Source organism: Strix uralensis, chromosome 4 (assembly GCF_047716275.1).
Source record: "Strix uralensis isolate ZFMK-TIS-50842 chromosome 4, bStrUra1, whole genome shotgun sequence".
NCBI lineage: Eukaryota > Metazoa > Chordata > Aves > Strigiformes > Strigidae > Strix > Strix uralensis.
In genome coordinates this window covers 30,483,884-30,502,708 of record NC_133975.1, presented here as the reverse complement: position 1 = coordinate 30,502,708, position 18,825 = coordinate 30,483,884, and the positions used below count along the sequence as shown (strand labels likewise).

At 41.9% G+C, this 18,825-nt stretch overlaps 1 protein-coding gene across 1 annotated transcript in view; it reads left to right on the top strand.

Moving 5' to 3' along the window:
* SCFD2 (sec1 family domain containing 2) overlaps positions 1-18,825 on the top strand; it is a 204,022-nt gene that overhangs the window by 175,716 nt on the left and 9,481 nt on the right. Inside the window, exons 6-7 of the mRNA XM_074866190.1 lie at positions 14,343-14,488; positions 17,761-17,895. Coding sequence (XP_074722291.1) covers positions 14,343-14,488; positions 17,761-17,895 — 281 coding nt within the window. The remainder of the gene's footprint in view (positions 1-14,342; positions 14,489-17,760; positions 17,896-18,825) is intronic.

Genomic DNA, 18,825 nt, shown 5'->3' with positions numbered 1-18,825 from the left:
TACAGGGGCAAGATCACTTCCCTGTCCCTGCTGGCCACACTATTCCTGATACAAGCCAGGATACCATTGGCCTTCTTGGCCACCTGGGCACACTGCTGGCTCATGTTCAGCCGGCTGTCAATCAACACCCCCAGGTCCCTCTCTGACTGGCAGCTCTCCAGCCACTCCTCCCCAAGCCTGTAGCGCTGCTGGGGGTTGTTGTGGCCCAAGTGCAGCACCCGGCATTTGGCCTTATTGAAGCTCATACAGTTGTCCTTAGCCCATCGCTCCAGCCTGTCCAGATCTCTCTGCAGAGCCTCCCTACCCTCGAGCAGATCAACACTCCCACCCAACTTGGTGTCGTCTGCAAACTTACTGAGGGTGCATTCGATCCCCTCGTCTAGATCATCAATAAAGATGTTGAACAGAAGTGGCCCCAAAACCAAGCCCTGGGGGACACCACTCGTGACCGGCTGCCAACTGGATTTAACTCCATTCACCACAACTCTTTGGGCCCGGCCATCCAGCCAGTTTTTTACCCAGCAAAGCGTGTGCCCATCCAAGCCGCGAGCAGCCAGTTTTGCCAGGAGAAAATATGTTTACATTTTCTGCTAAACTGAGGCCTCTGCCAGCATCTTTTTTTATTTATTGCATGTATTATGAATTATTATCTGGTTTATGAATATAAGTTTATTCTACTTTAGGATACTTCATCTCTCTATACGTGCGCTTGCGGCTTGTACTGCTGATCATTTTCTTCATTGACTGATACTTGTCATCTGCACTACACTATGCTTTCTAGTTAATAGACAAGAAAAAGAATAAAAATAAGCATCAATTGTATAATTTTGTGTTATTTGTAGTCAGGGATCTGCTGTGTCTTAACAGTGGCCAGCTGCAACACCCATGTATGCGGAGGAAGGGGCAGCTTGGCACAAGCCAACAAATAGTGCCACATTGGTCCGTCTTCCCATAGTAGGGTTCCTTTTCTCCTCTTTCAGATCCTTTCCACAGCCTCACTTCTTTTATTTTGCTGTTCACCCACAGTATGCTTTATGCAGTCTGTCTTGTCTCTTGTATAACATTAATTTCAATTTTAAAATTAACATAAAGAGGGACAATTCCTGAAGTGCTTTATTTCTAACTTCCATTTTTTATTGCTTTATTATTGTTCTTTCTGCCCATGCTTTTTACTTGGTTGCCTTTTCTTGTTTGTCTGCAGATTTAGATGTTTGGACTGGTCTGTATTCTTATGATCTCTGCAAAGTGCAGTGCACTGTTTTCAGTGGATTATAAGAGTAGATGAACATAGGAAGACTTTTAAATCATTTAGATGAGTCAGTGTTATCTGCTTTCATAAAAAAAACTCTTCTGTGAAGGTACTTTTTATAGGATGTTATTCTCACTGAGATGTGAAATATTCCCAAAACAAGAAGAGTTATTTTTTGAAACAGTACTCCAGCGATGATTTCAAATGAAATAGTTTTACAGCGGGTGATGAAAAATATAAACAACCGCTTAAACCAAAGCTGAAGAGAGTAACTTGCCAAGACCTCTCCTGTTTTATTTCTGACTCCAAATGTGAATCTGATTTTGCATAGATGTTTCCATGAGATTCATGAAGAGGAGCAAATGCCTCTGAAAAATATGGTTTTCCTAATCTTATCAGAGACATAATGCTTATTCCAAAGAGCATAATCACCCATGCTGTAGGCTAAACTATCATCTACCTTTTTATCTAGATGCAAAGCATTCTAATATCAAACTCTGGTAAGGTGACAGACAATACAGCTTGCTTTTACACCAGAATTAAATTGTTCACGATTCATAGCTTCAAAAATTGACTCAGGCATCCCAAGCCCACATGTACCACATTGTACTTTACAGACAGACGGTTAGTTGTACAAACGGTGGCAGTTTTTCACTGTGTATTCTGTAGAGGAAGATCTGAAACACAGTAACATCACATCAATTCAGTAGATCAATACAGTGACTCACCAGAGACGGGGGTTTGTCTCCAGCAGATCTGTTGTATGCACAGCATGGAATACAATTGAGCTGGTAACACAAAATGGATGCTGTGCAGGGATTAAACCACACATGGTCGTTGACGTGATCACCATTGGTTGTGATGGAAGGGCTTGGGAGGGCTGTGCTTTGGTGTAAATTCTCATCTGCCTGCAGAATATGGACATCTGTGCCCTATATACACCCATTGCCTAGGTGGCACACGTGTGACCAGCTTGAGGGACACACTCATGGCTTCTTTACCACCCCTTCACTGCTTGCTCCCCATTTCCCTCCCTGGTGTACAACGGGATGCTAAGCCTCTTAGACTGGGAGAGTGCAAGTCTGCAGCAGTTTTCCTGCAGCCTCAGCCAGCCCCTTGCTGGAGGTGTCCCCTGATGAGACCAGGGCACCAGGGAGATGTAACCCTTCATTTATGTACATGGTGCCACTGACCGTAGCATGGTGAAACAGCTCCAGTGAGGGCCGAGAGTTGCCATGGTGTAAAAGCAGAAATTTTCAGCGTTCCGCTTTCTAGCCCTTTTTGCCCTTGGTCATGTACAACTTGCAGTGTGGTAGGTTCCCATTAAAGTAGAACTCCTGATTTCAGTGTGGAGAATTGTGACTTGCTTTCAGTATTACGTGTTTAAAAGTTTTTCTTTACGTTATGCAATGAAGCCCTTTACCATAAATATTTATGTTCTTTTTCTCTGAAAGTTGTTATACTTCACTTATCCTCACTTGCAGGATAGAAGAACAGCTGTTCTGCCCTTACCCTGTTTTATCCCCATATTCCACCTCAGTGTCCAGTGTCAATGTTCATTCTCAGGGAATGTTCATCAGGAACAAAAGAAGTATAAAATGGTCCTTGCCCTGTATAACCCCCAATCTCCAGCAGAGCATCACAAGCCACGTTTCTCTGGTTTTCAGCATCATTAACATTTTCACACACCATAGGCAGCTGTGTGCTACATTTGGGGAGGCAGAGCATGTCGCAATGCTTGCACTACTGGTAGAAGGAAGAGAGACTCTTGTCCGATCTGCCAGGTAGGAAATTGTTCTCTCTAATGCACTGGCAGGTCCTTGATAGTATAGAAAAAAGGGAACCCTTCCTTCCCCTCCTAATGCCTGTAGCCCCTGGGAGATGTGCAGCTTCACTTTCTTTTCTGATCACCTTGTGCCCAGCAGGCCACAGTGAGTCATCCTTGTCATTCCCTCAGCAAACCTGCTCTGAACTGAACCTGGAGTTAGTATTTTATTTAGACGGTAGCAGCATCTGATGGAGCCACCTAAGTCCATAGAGGTCCTGTGGGCACATAGTACCAGGCAGCTCCTGAGCCTGTGCCTAAGCTGCTGGATGGTGATTTACAAGATCATCCATCTACCAGTTTGTGGCCATAAACTTTACAAGTCTTCTTTGAAATTTAGCCACAAAATAGGAATATTCACCTTCTGTGTCATTAACATATACGTTGCTAGTGTCAGCAAAATGTGTTTTGAAAAAGGCAGCCCTGTGAGACACTTAATTGAAATTTGAATTAAAAATCACCAGGGGAGTTACCATGAAATGTCCACTTATGCTGGGCATTATTCTTGTTTACAATAATTTTGCATATTGTGTTTTAAAATTAATGATTTGCCTGTAGTAAAAGTAGAGTAGTAGGATTTCTCTTTCCTGGGAAGTTGGAGTGCTAAAATAAGGTATTCTGGCTGGATTTCAGTGGGACTTCACATATGGTTAAGCACACCAGAATGCTTTCTGTAATCAGGATTTCAGAATTGAGCATGGTGCAGCTCAAACAATATATTTTTCTTCTAAAATTGCAGTTAAGCTATAAACTCTAATGTCATAGATTAACTTTAGCACTTCAGAGAACTTATACATTTTTTGTTCTGTCATAATTACACTGAGCATGGCATTTAGTCTTTTGTTTCATTTGTCTTCCAGTTGGTTAGTGCAATGCTAGCTGAATAGTACATAAATTATATCAAAAATGGTGTGTCATTTGTCAGATTTTCGTGCTCAAATTTCAAATATTACAAGAACTGGAAATCTGTGATATTTTTGTTTCTCTGACAGCTCCATTTCTTACCACCGTGAACTTTGTAAACTTGTTACACTGTATTTCTACCCACTGTTAGCATCAAAACTGTCACAGTAGTGTAGATTAATACATGATTGGCATTTAGCTTTTAGCTTTTTCATGCTATCTCTCCTGGAAAACAACCTTCTAGTGTTTTGGCTAAAAGTTAATCCTTTTATCATTTAATTTTAATTTTAGAAGGTAAGCTATGACATTTTTTAAGAGAAACAAGGAAATTATTCTGAGCATAGTTATGAATTTAAAGCACTTAAGGGATGTGCCATAATTCTGTTAATTAGTATGAGGGGGGAAAATAAAATTGCAATTATTATCTGTTATTAAGTAGAGCCCGTTGAATGCAGCCTAAGTGCCTATTATCCTTGCCAGTGTTCAGATGGCTTTTCACCTGTTGTATAGCATACAGGGTGAAAAGGCCTTTTTGAATAGATTACATACCATTAAAATGTCATTATTTTTGTCTTCCTGTTAAAAATATTGTTTTGCTTTGGTAGCTGACAAATAGATTACAACTATTAGTTTTAATTGTGATCTTAAGTTTCTATACATTTATGTTATTGTGTAAAGCTGCCTTCACCAGTTTAAGGACACCATGAGTTCTGGTTTGTCTCAGAACTTAAATTGAGAAATAAAATGTCTCTTGGACATTTCTACATTACCATCTTTCTTAGATCCATCAGTTGAAATGGTTTCATGCATTTTTAAAACTTCTAGGTAGAACAGTTGTTTTCAGAAGGAAGCATTTTTCAATTTTCTGCAGCTTGACTTGGCAGGATGAGGAACATTCAATCAAATTGGACCATGAATGCAAAAAACATCGATCTTGCTTATTTCACAAAATCACACAGAATCACAGAATCATCTAGGTTGGATAAGACCTCGAAGATCATCCAGTCCAACCATTAACCTAACATTGACAGCTCCCAACTACACCATATCCCTCAGTGCTATGTCAACTCAACTCTTAAACACCTGCTGGGATGGGGACTCCACCACCTCCCTGGGCAGCCCATTCCAATGCCTAACAACCTGTTCTGTAAAGAAATACTTCCTAATATCCAGTCTAAACCTTCCCTGGCACAACTTGAGGCCATTCCCTCTTGTCCTATCGCTTGTTACTTGCTGAAAGAGACTCATCGCCAGCTCTCTGCAACCTCCTTTCGGGTAGTTGTAGAGGGCGATGAGGTCTCCCCTCAGCCTTCTCTTCTCCAGACTAAACAACCCCAGTTCCCTCAGCCGCTCCTCGTACGACATGTGCTCCAGACCCTTCACCAGCTTCGTTGCCCTTCTTTGGACACGCTCGAGTAATTCAATGTCCTTTTTGTAGTGAGGGGCCCAAAACTGAACACAGTAATCGAGGTGCGGCCTCACCAGTGCCAAGTACAGGGGCAATATCCCTTCCCTGTCCCTGCTGGCCACGCTATTTCTGACACAAGCCAGGATGCCATTGGCCTTCTTGGCCACCTGGGCACACTGCTGGCTCATGTTCAGCCAGCTGTCAATCAACACCCCCAGGTCCCTCTCTGACTGGCAGCTCTCCAGCCACTCCTCCCCAAGCCTGTAGCGCTGCTGGGGGTTGTTGTGGCCCAAGTGCAGCACCCGGCATTTGGCCTTATTGAAGCTCATACAGTTGGCCTTGGCCCATTGCTCCAGCCTGTCCAGGTCTCTCTGCAGAGCCTCCCTACCCTCGAGCAGATCAACACTCCCACCCAAGTTGGTGTCATCTGCAAACTTACTGAGGGTGCACTCGATCCCCTCGTCTAGATCATCAATAAAGATGTTGAACAGAAGTGGCCCCAAAACTGAGCCCTGGGGGACACCACTCGTGACCGGCCGCCAACTGGATTTAACTCCGTTCACCACAATTTCTATTGTCTAAGTTAAAAAAAAGATGAAAAAATCAAACAAAAGTACTGAAAGACTTATTTCAGTTTATTGTTGTTTTAAAAGTATGATTCCTTGTAATCAACATATAGAAGAAAAGTTTTATAAAAATAAGGACATTTACAGATCTTGCCATGTTTTCCTGAGGTTTCCCTCTGAGGCTGAGTGGGTAGAGCATCTAGACTCCTGTGGACTTCTACATGAGCTTCCTCCCTGCTCTGCTGCTTCATAGTGCAGAGACAAAACAGGCCTTCGGGGTGTTTCTTTATAAAGGGTTTAAACACAGTTGCTTAGGAACACTTTTTTTTGCATACAATTAACGGCACTATTTGAGCATAAGCAAGGCTATAGCCTAAACAAAGGCTTATCTGGACCCAGGTGGTCTCTCACGCAATGGCAGCTTACAGATGCTTGGAGGAATAAAGGAAGAAAGAGGGCTATTAGATCCTGAGTAGGTATGTTAGAAAAGCCAGTGGCAGGGTCCCATCCCCGTCCCACCAGCTGTTCTGAAGGAGGACAGCCTACCACTTCACACATGCAAAGTGTCCTCTGTTCTGGTGCACGCTGGCCAGGGAGGCATTGCTGTATTGGTAGTACTTGCTGCCTCACCCTCTGCTAGCTGGACACGAACCTCGTCCCTCTTCGTATGACTTGTCCTTCATGTCCATAGTACTGCTTGGAGTACCTTGCAGAGTAGGTGAGAGGCAGCAGATCTGAGGGTGAAACTTCATAGCATCACTGAAAGGTGTTGTCTGATGCATGAATAGCAAGAAAGCCCTTGATGGGAGCAAAAATCTGTCCTTGCCAAAGTGCAGCCACCAGTCAGAAGACAAAAGGAGGTTAGCTGTGAATAACTGGCAAAAGACTGAGGACATTTGATTGTATAGGTCCTAGGGTGGTATATTCATAAAGCTCTATATCATTTAGTGAAACCTGGAGTCTTACTAAGTTCTTGCAACAACATTATTGGGAGGCCTTATTAGACTTACAGGACATTTACCATAGCTTTATTAACATGTGTGGTTTTTTAATTAAGATATGGACTACTTGAGGGAGCAACTGAATGGTTCCCTAATGAATTTGTTACATTAATTTCCTTCAGAAAGCACATCTGAGCCTAACTGAAATTCCCCCTGCAATTAATTTATGTAATTTATTCTAGTAAGTTCTGTAGTTTTTCCCTGTAATTGTTCAGTGAACTGACAGGTTTAATTTCATGTAACTTGAGACCCTCCAGTACTGAGTTTGCAGTGCTTCATAAAAGTTGATATTACATGTTGTGCTGTTGAATTTTGGCAAGAAGAAGGCAATAAAATATTCCCGTAAAATGGAAATGTCCAAGTGACAGATATTGAGGCCAAAATAAAAAAAATAATAATAAAAAAAAACACAAAAAACAACAAATGACTCTCCAAAGGTAGGTCTTAAATCCATATTTAATCACATAGGTAAGTGGCCAGAATTTTACATATGTAGTTTTAAAGCTTGAGATCCAGCAAAGTACTTAGCCACACAGGCTATGCATATCTTGCATGCCAAAGAGCAGTTTCCAGAAGAGGTTCAAAGACTTGAGGCCAACAACAAGCTTTCCAAGCACATTGCTGGCTCTTGCCATCCCTCCCTGGTGAGCCCCAGAGCTCGCAGGATGTGTCCCTGTATAATAAACATCAGACATGTGCTGAACTGCCCATGGAGACACACATGTGCGATCCCTGGATGCTCAGCACTGCTAAAGTTTGGAGGCTTATTTAAAAGCTGAAGTGGAGATTTAGGATTCCAAATTTAGTTACTCTTTAAAAAATCATCCTTGGCTTTTCTCTCAAATGGGAGATGTTTGTTGTGTTGAAAATAAACTACAAATTGTACCTTTGTCAGTTGCAATACTCGCTTCCATGGTTTCCTTGGCGGTGGGTCAGACCCTCCCTCCTCCCATCACAGACACCACATCCATACTTTCACTTGTGCTGCCTGGTGCTGGTGACTGCCCCAGAGCGTCCCTGCACACCGCTGTGTTTTCATTCTCCATGTGCCAATCAGATCGTAAATGACATTTATAGAAACACAGAGCTGACCTTCTCTGTTGTGTGGCTTTTCAGATAATCCCTTTGATTTATTCTGAAGTTTCAGACTTCAGCTGGAGCCCTACAGTGATCCTCCTTGCAAACCTTGAGTTTCAGATAGGTTCAAATCAGATGTTGCTAATAATTGAGGGAGAAAAACATTCTGCTCTGATTTTTAACATCGCATACATTTTCCCTCTCTTTTTCTAATGTTTTTCCCATATGCTGCTATTCTTTGCTATTCTCCTCCCCTCTGTTCATCTTTCTGCCTGCTAGCATTTGCAGTCTGTTATTCGGTGCTGTGTGGACTGGCAGAAGGGCTGATCAAGCCCAGGGCTGGGAAATCCTGAGTTCCCGCTCTGGCTGTGATGCTAACCTCTTCGACGCCTCAGAGGATTTTCAGGCTGTTCGCCTCCAGTGCACAAATAACTTGCCTCTCCACAAGGAGGGCCATGGGGATAGAGTGGTTTCACAGCAGTGTGGTCCAAGCTGAGTTCAGCTTCCCAAATGCAATGAAGTGCTGAGGCATGACTGGGGCAAGGGTGCACCACAGGAAGAGGGGAGGAAAGAGGGAGGGTGAGAAAAGGGGTTGAATTGGGACCATAGCTTGGAAATCTGCTGTGGTCGCTGGTAGGGCATGGGGCAAGAGCATCCCGAGACTGTGGGTAGGGATAGGTTGTCTCTGCACCTCTGCGCCTGCCCCTTCCCCAACTGATGAGCTCCTGCCCCTCTTGCTCCTCACTGGGAGCTACCAGCAGCACAGCTGTGGCTGCCCCAGCAGGCCCTGTACTCGCTCTGGCTGGGGATGCAGAGGGCTGAGCAAGCACAGAGAAGGACCTTCTCCATCCCCAGGGGCAGAGACATGCCATGTGCTGCAGGGAAGTTGTCATGGGCACCGCTGTATCTGTCCCCTCTGGACTCTCTCTTCTCAAGGACTAGGAAATGCACCTTTCTTCTGTAGTGCCCCAAACTAAAATGGAGTAAATTCTGATTTGTCACCTTCTGCTGGTGTTGCTGTTGAGAAGTGACAGATGTTTTGTATTCTGGCCTGTCCTTCCTTGTCCCACAGTGTCACACTCACTTACCAGCTTCCCTTTTAGATGCAACAGAGAGCACAATTTAATACAAATCAGATTTAAGAATAAAGATTCAAATGCATGGCAGAATCCATCAGGAAAAAAGGTGAGAGGAGAATCACACAAATTTCATCCTAGTTTTGGTTTTTACACTTGTTTTTCCCTTGCAGCAAACAGCCATGGTCTGTGTAACTGTATGCATTCATACCTACTTTTTCATAAAAATCTTAATGCATGAATATTTCAAAGCTATTATCAAACATATGGCTGTGGGTATACATATGTATGCTTTTAGATTTATCTGCTAGAAAAAGAAGGGCCCCCATTGCTGTGCTATCATCTGAAGTATAAAAATAGAAGATTTTCATTAGTTTAATATCACAGTGCTGTATTTTGAGTTCTGACCCTCAAGACACCCTATATCTCTGTTCTTCCTCAGTCTTTCACTGACAAGCAAATTAACTCTGCATATCTAGAAAATAGCTTGCATAATACAATCCTGATGCTGGATTTTCTTTTCTTTGAAGTACTAGTTTTCTGGTTTAGCCCATGCTTCAGTGCATGCTTCTAAAATGGCTTGGCTACTCTGCCAGCTCCATTCCAGGGTTTGCAGGGTTTACAGTGGTTTATTTCTGTAAATGGGCTATAGAGAGAGCCTAAGTTAATACCGGTAAACAGAGTAAACTGGTGAACTTTCAGCGTTCCTAAATTTTTTAACTTTGTAAGAATCGTATCCTTTCAGTGATGTCTCGGAAGTATCAAAGACCTTCACAAAGTGTTAATAATTATCATACTGCTTTAGAGAAAGAATAAGTTTGTTTATAACACCTGGACCACGTACCAAAAGAGACAAAACACAGTGAAAAGTCTTCTGATACACAGGTCTGAAATTCTCATTTGTTGCATTCAGGGAGGAAATAATCAATCAGATGCTACTCTATAATTATAGATCTTGTGGGTTTACAATGTCTGTGTCCATTTCTTAAAGTATATTCCTTCCAATTTCAGAAATCAGTAGAAAAACTAGTCCAGTTTGGTTTCTGGGTCACTCCAGATGGTAGAGAAGAGCATCTCCATTCTCCTCTTTTCAAGCTTCCTGTGAAAATGGATTACTTCTGGTGCTAATGGTTATGCAGCTGTGTAGCTTAAGAGGAGATGTGCTCTATCTGATGAAAAAGCTCAAAAGTAAGTCAAAAATAAGGACCAGTAGTCTCATCCTGTTAGGTGCTGAATGAAGCTCCTGATGGTCTCTCTCTCCGAAAATTCAGTGCAAACAAATGGAAGCAGAACAGAAGCAATATCAGTGAGGTTGGGCACCACTAACTGCAGAGCTAGGTTGTGTTCTTCTTGGGATATCATCAAGATCTCAGATATGTGCTTTAAAATCTTTAGTCCTGTGCTGGTTAACAGTGATTTTCTTTTTTGCACAACTGGACTTCTTCAAGTCTGACAGGAAATCCCCAAATTTCATTTAAATGCCTTTTCCCATATATAATAGGGCTTGGGATTCAAAGGAATTCATTCACCACTCTCTCCTAATGCCATTTAACTTCCCGTGAAAAAACAGTAACAGGAAGAGTAGTTTTAATTAGCACGAGCTGTGCAGCAGCTAATGTATTCCACCTCTTCATTGTTGTAAAAGGAGCAGATTTCTTGGTAGCATGAATCGAGCAGAGAATAGGGATTGTGTTCTGTTCTCCATATGCGCACACAGCCCCATTCACGGAGAAGGTGTGAACGGGAGGTGATTTGTAGCAGCCAATGGCAATTTGTACAACACAAGCTTCTGTTGTTCTCCAGGCTGGAGAGAAACCCGGCTCCTCTCTTCAAACCTACTGCAGTGTGACAGGTAGGCAGCAGCCTTCAGAGAACCTGAGATTTTGTTATTTATTTCAACAATAAGGGATTGCAAAGAAAACCTATTTTTTTAATTTTCTTTTAAAAAATAAGAACTGGATGTCAGGCTGGAAAAAGACAGCCATGACTTCCCCAGATATGCGATATTTCTTGATCAGAAGTCCCAAGGAAGCCACATTTTAGAGAAACCTTTGAAAGTATGCCCCTTTTCCCTCCATCTGGTCAGCCTTAAACTGGCACGAAACCGGAGCTTTGACTTCCAGTGCCCCTCTGAGTCCCAAAGTGGGTCCAGCACCCTGCTCTGCTGTGGAGACTGGAAGCACACATTGAGCCCCTGATCCAGTGCTCCTTGAGATATGCTCCAGTCTGCCAGGCAGCACGGTTGAACATGCCAAGGCTCCTGTCTTGGTTCAGGTGACGGTCATGAAGACATGTGGCCTGTTAAACAGATGGTGAGGGTGAATGATTTCTTGTCCTCGTCCAGCCCACAAGTGTGTCAACACAAGCTGTAAAGGAACGCCTGAGCTCTAGACATCATTTCCCTGGCAATGAAGTTTGAGCAGTGAGTGATGTTGCAGAGGCTGCGCTTCACTGAGAAATTGTGCAAGAGAAGATTGACCCAGTAACAAAAAACAAAGTGGGATGTGCTGGGCCAGGCAAGGTGAGGAGCATCTTGGGGGCTTCCAGCCACAAAGCCAGACCATGTCCACTGGAAAGAAACTGCCCTGCAGTTCCAGAAGTGGAAAGTGACAAGCTGGTTTGAAACTTCTTGGTCAAAAGCCTCTTATTAAAATAAAAAGAGAGAGAAAGAGTAGTGATGCCAACAGGAGAAAGAAACAATCATTTCTTTTCATGATAAAAGTAACTGTAGGGCCAAAACAAAAGGTTTCTAAATGGTCCAAGAAAATAAACAATTAAGAAAAAAAGAAGAACATGCAAAGCAAAGCAAGCCTGATGTGTTTTTTACCTTGCCTGAACTTGTTCAACGTGAGGGACTTGCTTTTGCTAGCAAAAGGAAACATTGCAGAGGTGGCTTGGCCAAAAGCATTGGCTTTTGCTCATAAAGGACTGAAGAGAGGACAAAGAAAATATCACTACTTACATTAACTAGGAGATGCTTATCTCTAATGTGGCTAAAACAGAGAAAGCTTGTCTCTCAGAGAAAACAAAAATCTGGTAATACAATAATGAAATATGGCTCTTCATTTTAATTTTCATTTGCAAAATGCTTTATAAATGTTAACTATTAAATATGCACAGCCTCTGAGTTGGAAGCTAACAGGCACTGCCTGTTTTCTCATTCCTGTTTTCCCATAGGCAGGATAAAAGCACACTGACAATACAAGATCGATGAATATTTTGCCTGTGCTAGTGATAAATATAAACCAGGATTTGTTACCTCAGACTATTTATCGACCTCATCTGTCCAGGGGGTGTTCAGTTTCACTTTTTTCAGCTGTTGGACACCATTCCCTTGCACGTAAACCGGCACAAGATCACTCGCAGGAGCCATCTCTCTGATTTCAAGAACACCAGTGGAGTGGGATAATGAGCTGCAGAGTGGGGCTTGTGTTCAGGGCTTTTACTGACAGCACACAGGCTCCTCGGCCAAATGAAAAACTAAGATTGGTCAATTGAGTATCAGAGCATGCAGATCTTGCACATACATAACAACAAAAATATTTCTGTAAGTTATTTTGCACTCATGTAAAAACAAATATTATTAATTTCAAGAGCCCTGTCCAAAAATATATGAGGTCTGCCTTAGAATTACAACATGGGAGTCATTGAGGCCCAGTTCGTGTTTACTTCATTGCTTTGTGGGTTATAATGGCACCTCAGCAGTATGGTTTGATGTAGCCCTGCAGAAGTAGTCATTTTATCTCTTCTGCTGGGGATCCAACTTGGAGCCTTTCAACAAATAATATTCAGATAAATGAAAGCTCAGTGTCTAATCACCATCTTGTAGGAATAGTTTCAGACCTCTGTAAGTGTGTGTGTGTATATATTTATATATATACATTGTGCTGTACAGAATGCAAAGATGTGAAAGGTGATCCAGATTAGCTATTACAAATTCCCTGTAAATTTTGAAAGTACCACCTTTTTTGTTGTTTCTTTAGTGCACAAGGATTCTGTCCTCTGTCAGCTGTAGATGAAAGTTTGTTCAAAGTCCTCTCACCCAAAAATCCAAGTGCCTTCACAACAGTTTGGATGTCTATTTTCAGTGCCAGACTCCGCTGGTGCAGCACGATGCAAGCTAGTGGGTGCTGGCACCTGCAGGGACACCCCATCCTCTCAGCAGGAATCTGCACAGGCATAGAGTTTTGTCGGTTCAGGACCGATTGTGGGACTGGGGAATGGACACACAAACCACTACAGCAGCATCCTCCAGAGAAGACACTGGCGATAAGCAGGATTGAGTGTGTGTGTGTGTGTGCATGTGGCAAGAAGGGTTATTTCATGATGGATCTTCCCCTACAGGGATGAGAGATGTCTAAAGGTGTACAGCTGTGTTGACAGGGCAATACAAATACCAGGTGACCCAGTTATCTCTCACTTGGCTAATTCTCATCAGCAGGTCAGCTGAGAAAGCATTTTTTCAATGCTTGTGTACAATATGGGTCCCGTGGTAAGGGGGATGGAGCCAAGGCTAAGAATTTCTCCTTGTCAAGGCACTGCCTGGTCGCATGGAGGGACCTTTTACATGGCCCTGTAAATGGAGTTTGGCCTCAGTGGAAGATAAGCATTATATCTTAGCAGAAGTGCTTTGGAAGAATACATTAAAAATAGTAGCTGTGTCACTTTGAGGGATAAGGACTTTTTTATGGTAATACAGCTCTTTCCTATGTGTAGCTATCATTTCTGCTGTATTTAGCACAGATTCTTCCCATTTTTCTTGGTGCAAAGGTAGGAAATGCATTTGGAGTCAGCAGGCTGCCAGCCGGAACCTGGGTATGATGCCTGAGGAGCAATTCCCCTCTTCATGGCTGTTTTGCCCGAGGAGACCAGCAAACCAGCTGGCTTCTTTCCACATGGGGCTCTTCTTCCGGGCCTGCTAGCACAGGATCTTCTGTTTGCTGCAGAGAGCAAAACATACCCTGCACCGATGAAATTGCTGTATGAATTAGTTTACAAGTGTGGTTAGAGAGGTGCTGTTCACTTTGCTTGCTGTCTAGGATTTATGCCTTCCTGCTCAGCTACAGAGGCTTGTGCCATGCTGAGGACATGCTGTCTAACAAGCCCCTGAGTTTCTAGAATATAACATGATGAAACTAATTTAAAATTTCCTCCCAGTTATCCTTTTTGTACTGCTTACTATCAAAACACTTGAAAGTTTTTCACTCACTCAGCTCCGTGTTTCTTTATTTCTTTAGGCTGTGATTCGTCACTGAACCTGACATCTCAGAAAGCCACAGATGCAGTGGACGATATCTTTCGGTCCCTCAGGGATATTGCAAGAGCTCGAATGCACATGAAACAGTTTAATTCCATACATAATCCAGGCAGCAACACCCACCAGGCAAGTGAATATTTCTTTCCCCTGTGTATGTTATTTCTCTAGCATGCTGTCAAAATTACAGCACTAATTTTGTTGATGTGCTAATCCTGTATGTGTTCTGCCCATGTGGAAGATATTTTAAGTATAGATTTTATAACTGACCTAATCATCAAGAACTTCCTCAAGTCCTTCATCCAAAGTCAGGCATGTCCGTGTCCATGTCAACAAATAATTGACTGAGGAATAAATTTGGATTTGCTCTGCAGCACTGTGATGTGACATAAATACCTGTGAAAGGCAGGACTATGTCAAGACAGTTCTGGACTACAAGCTCTCATGGCATATAGCAAAGCAGGATGCCCGCATCCATACAGCAGCTATATTCCTGTGTATTTTCTCTCTCATCACTACAAGTGTGAGAGGCAGTCCTGTTTGTAAATAGGTGAAAAATGCAGCTTTTGTTTCGAAAATATGAACACATGAACTATGATATAGGTCATCAGGATATGATATAGGTCTTCAGGACAGTGGTTTTTTCTCTCTCTGTCTCCCCTGAAGTGTTTTAATTTTTTCAGTTAAAAACAGAGTTTTACAATGAAAACACACAGTGATTTAGAGAGAGACTGTAAAACTTGATTCTAGCCTTGACCCAGAAAAAAATAATTCTAAACTCATAAGTGTGCTGTAGACCAGCAAAGGGATGTAGTTCAAATTAATCATTGCTTTGTAAGAACAGAAATCGGGAATGTTGCAAAATTTCACTGGAAAACTAAGGTAGAGAAAACCTGTTACTGAAGTCTCCTAGCTATTAAGACCAGTCTGGTGTCTGAAATGGGGAAAATTGTTAAACATTTAGTACAGTTCAGTGGGGGAGCAGTCAAATGATAAGAAAATACCCTCTGAAAGTTTCCTGAAAGTGTGATCAGCATCACTATGTTCTCTGGATGTAACCCAGGTTGTTTACTTGGGGCTAAGGGCTGGAACATGGCAAGGGATGTATTAACACCTTGCAGCCCCCCAATCTGGCTATGTGATGGATTTAACTGCTTGAATACGACCAACCTTCTGCTGAGGGCAGTTTAGGAGATTTAGAGGAGCAGAAATAAGCAGGCAGTACAGTTTTTTCCGTCATACATACACATCTCTGCAAATGGACCTCTCTTTTGACTGGGAGGTGTTAATGCATGGGTTGTGTGCGATCAGTTTAGGTCTTCCTGTGTCCATACGTATTCCCAGACCAGCTTAGTGCTATGGGAATGGGTTTAGCCTATAGCTGCTTTTCCGCTTTATCTGTCAGGAGCTGGGAAGCCTCCATTTCTTGTTAAGACTCAAAAAAGGTTTCTATAGATAAGTAAGTGGGAATTGGATAGCCTTTTAGAAGGACATTTTATAGCACTGACATTTATGTTGATAGTGTCATAAAATGACGAACGTTTTTGTCAGGTTATCAAAAGTTTGTGTAGCGACCGTGCAAGAGGAGAGTATTTATTTTGCCTGATATTTTAACTAATCTGAAGTATATATCTCCCTCCCTCCTTTTCTTCCTCCATTCCTCCCTCCCTCCTTCCATCCTTCCTTCTCCTTTTCTCATTCTCTTTCTTTCTCTCTCTTTTTCTCTCTCCTTTTCTCCCTGTAATCTTGTCTGAGGTATGCCCCATAGCCATCAAGGTTTTTAACAACTGTTTTAAACACAATTTGTGCCCTGCCAAAATTTAAAGTTGGTAAAGGTTTCATTATACGAGTTAGAAATCAATGCAGCTATTGGGGATTGTATAAAAAATAAAGTAAATAGTCCCTAAAAATGTAATAGATTAATTTCAAGTCATAAAATATTTGAAACTATCACAGTTAAAAAAGGGTAAGTTGATCATAGTATCTGCCTTTTATTAGCTGTGTAGCTGAACTGAATCATTTTGAAGGGCACTGAGTTTTGGTGCTGAAGATTTAGACATGCGAAATCATAGCACATTTTTAACATCTTCTGAGTACATAGTCTTGTCTGAAGTCAGATAATATTTTTCCTTTAATTTCATGCAGTAAGCCTCTCTGTTTAACTGTGATTTAATCTATACTCCAAAAATATTACATTCCTAATGTCTTTCTGTTCCTCATCTATGAAGATACTAAACAGATTTTATACATAGGACTTCATGTCTGCATGTGTATTTTCAAACGCTTGTTTATTGTGTGACTAGATTTGACACAGATCTTGGCATGTTCTTCTAAAAGATCCTGCAGCTCATGTCTGCTGTAATTTGCTTTGTTGGCTCAATTAAAAATTGTGCACGTGTTATGAGAAGAACTAGATGAGTTGTATAAATCTTCATTGACAGGATTGTATTCAAAAACTGTAAGTTTTGTTTCTCACTGTAAAGTGTTGGATGAAAAATATTTCTTTAATTACTCCAGAAAATTTTAGTTTCAAGTCAAGTGGCTTGCTTCTTATTTTCCATCCATTTTTACATTTATCTTGCATGATGTCTCTTGCAGATATCATCTTTACAAAACAAATGATGTTATACTCAATTCTCTTAAGAAATCTAGGGGATGATGTATACCTGGGCTAGCCCCAAGGGAAAACAAATGTACTAATTTGAAAGCTGCTGATTTTCTAAGACTGCTGCGCTTCCTGAAACAATTGTGGTTCCATTGCAGTTTGGGCAAATCTAAAAGCAGCAAAAACAACCTCCATCAAATTTTCATTAAAGAGCATCTTTCCACAAGTCCCTAAAGTTTTTATCTTAGAAACTTTTTCAGGATGGCAGAGTGGTTTAAACCTTGGTAAAGGAATGTGGAAATTTCTAGGCTACTAATTCATATTCAGCCCAGGTTTGTGAACCCTGAAGAGGACACAGGGTGGATCCTTTGGAAGTGTATCTTCCAGGATACTGACCGTTTGTACCTTTACATGTTCCACTTTTCCTGGTCCCTAACTTCTCTGAAGCTCTAACATGAGGTTGTGGGGTTGTTTGGCCTATTTTTCTCAAGCTTTTCCACAGGTGGAAGTATTATGTAGAGTGCCTCCCTTTACTCATACAATACACATGGGGCGGAGTAAATAATGTGGCTGTGTTCCTGTCTTTTCAGTTTGATGCTGTGCTGGTGCACACCATTTGCGGTCAAGGTCACAAAGACCACTGCTCCTTCAATAATTTTTTAACTCTATGAATGGTTTCCTTTCTAGGATAATTATTTTTATTACCTTTAAATAAACCTGGAGATGAAACATTTAGAAGAGCAGTTGCACCAAGTCTAAAGAGCTTTACTCACAGTGCATTGTTCTTCTTGTGCAGGCCTCTTACAAACCGCTGCTGAAACAAGTAGTGGAAGAGATCTGTAATCCTGATCGACCTGATCCTGTTGATATTGAGCACATGTCATCAGGCCTCACCGATCTCCTTAAAACTGGATTCAGCATGTTCATGAAGGTAAACCAGGTTTCCCAAGCTCATCTGTAAGATTTTCCTGAGGACATAGCATCATATGGCAGTAGCTGATTTTATGTGTTTGAGTTGGTATTGTTCAGCAGAACTTAAGGGGTGGTTAGGAGAGTTAAATCCTTGCAGAGGGGCTGGGAATAGCTTGAGGTACCACATTGCAGGTACAGTACAGATGGGTAACACCTGCTGAACAAAACAAGAGGAATGAAGCAGACTGGACACCTAAATGAGGATGATATGTCTGGGAGGAGGTAATGTGGCTTTGCTAAAGGGAATTCTTACCTCACATAGCTTTCAGAGCTCTTCAGAGACACAACAAGCAAATTGATAAGTGAGTGCCAGTTCATATAACCTACCTGGATTTCTAAAAGGTATTCCACAAGGCACCTCATCAAAGGATTTTAAGGACACTGAGCAGCCTTGAGACAGGAGAGAAGTACATATGAACAGTCAGGTCTCACAGGGGAGGAAGGTTGTCAGAGGAGCTCCATATTCAGTGACTTTTCTATAACTTGATAAGGTTCAACTTGCAGTGGGGATGAAGGAAGCCTATTAGTTAGAAATTGCCTTGTCAATCTCTTAGCATGTTTTAAGACAGTCTTTCTCCAAGAGCTTACTCTACAAATTCGCCTATGCTAAGTGTTCATTAAATGTCTAAAGAGATGAAGTGTGGAGTAGCTAGCATGCTGTACATTCAGGTCTGTCTTATTGCATACCCTGAGTTCTCCATTGAAGAGTATTCTATAAGAGTATGAAGTATATTACAGCAATATGTAGCTGTAAGCACCTGCATCTCTGCTAGTAAGAAAATATCCTACTCTAAGGAATATATAACAGATGAGCAAGTGAAACTTACGTAGGGTGAATATTTCATAGGCATCATCATATACCTCACAAATGTGTCCATGCTTGCTCATT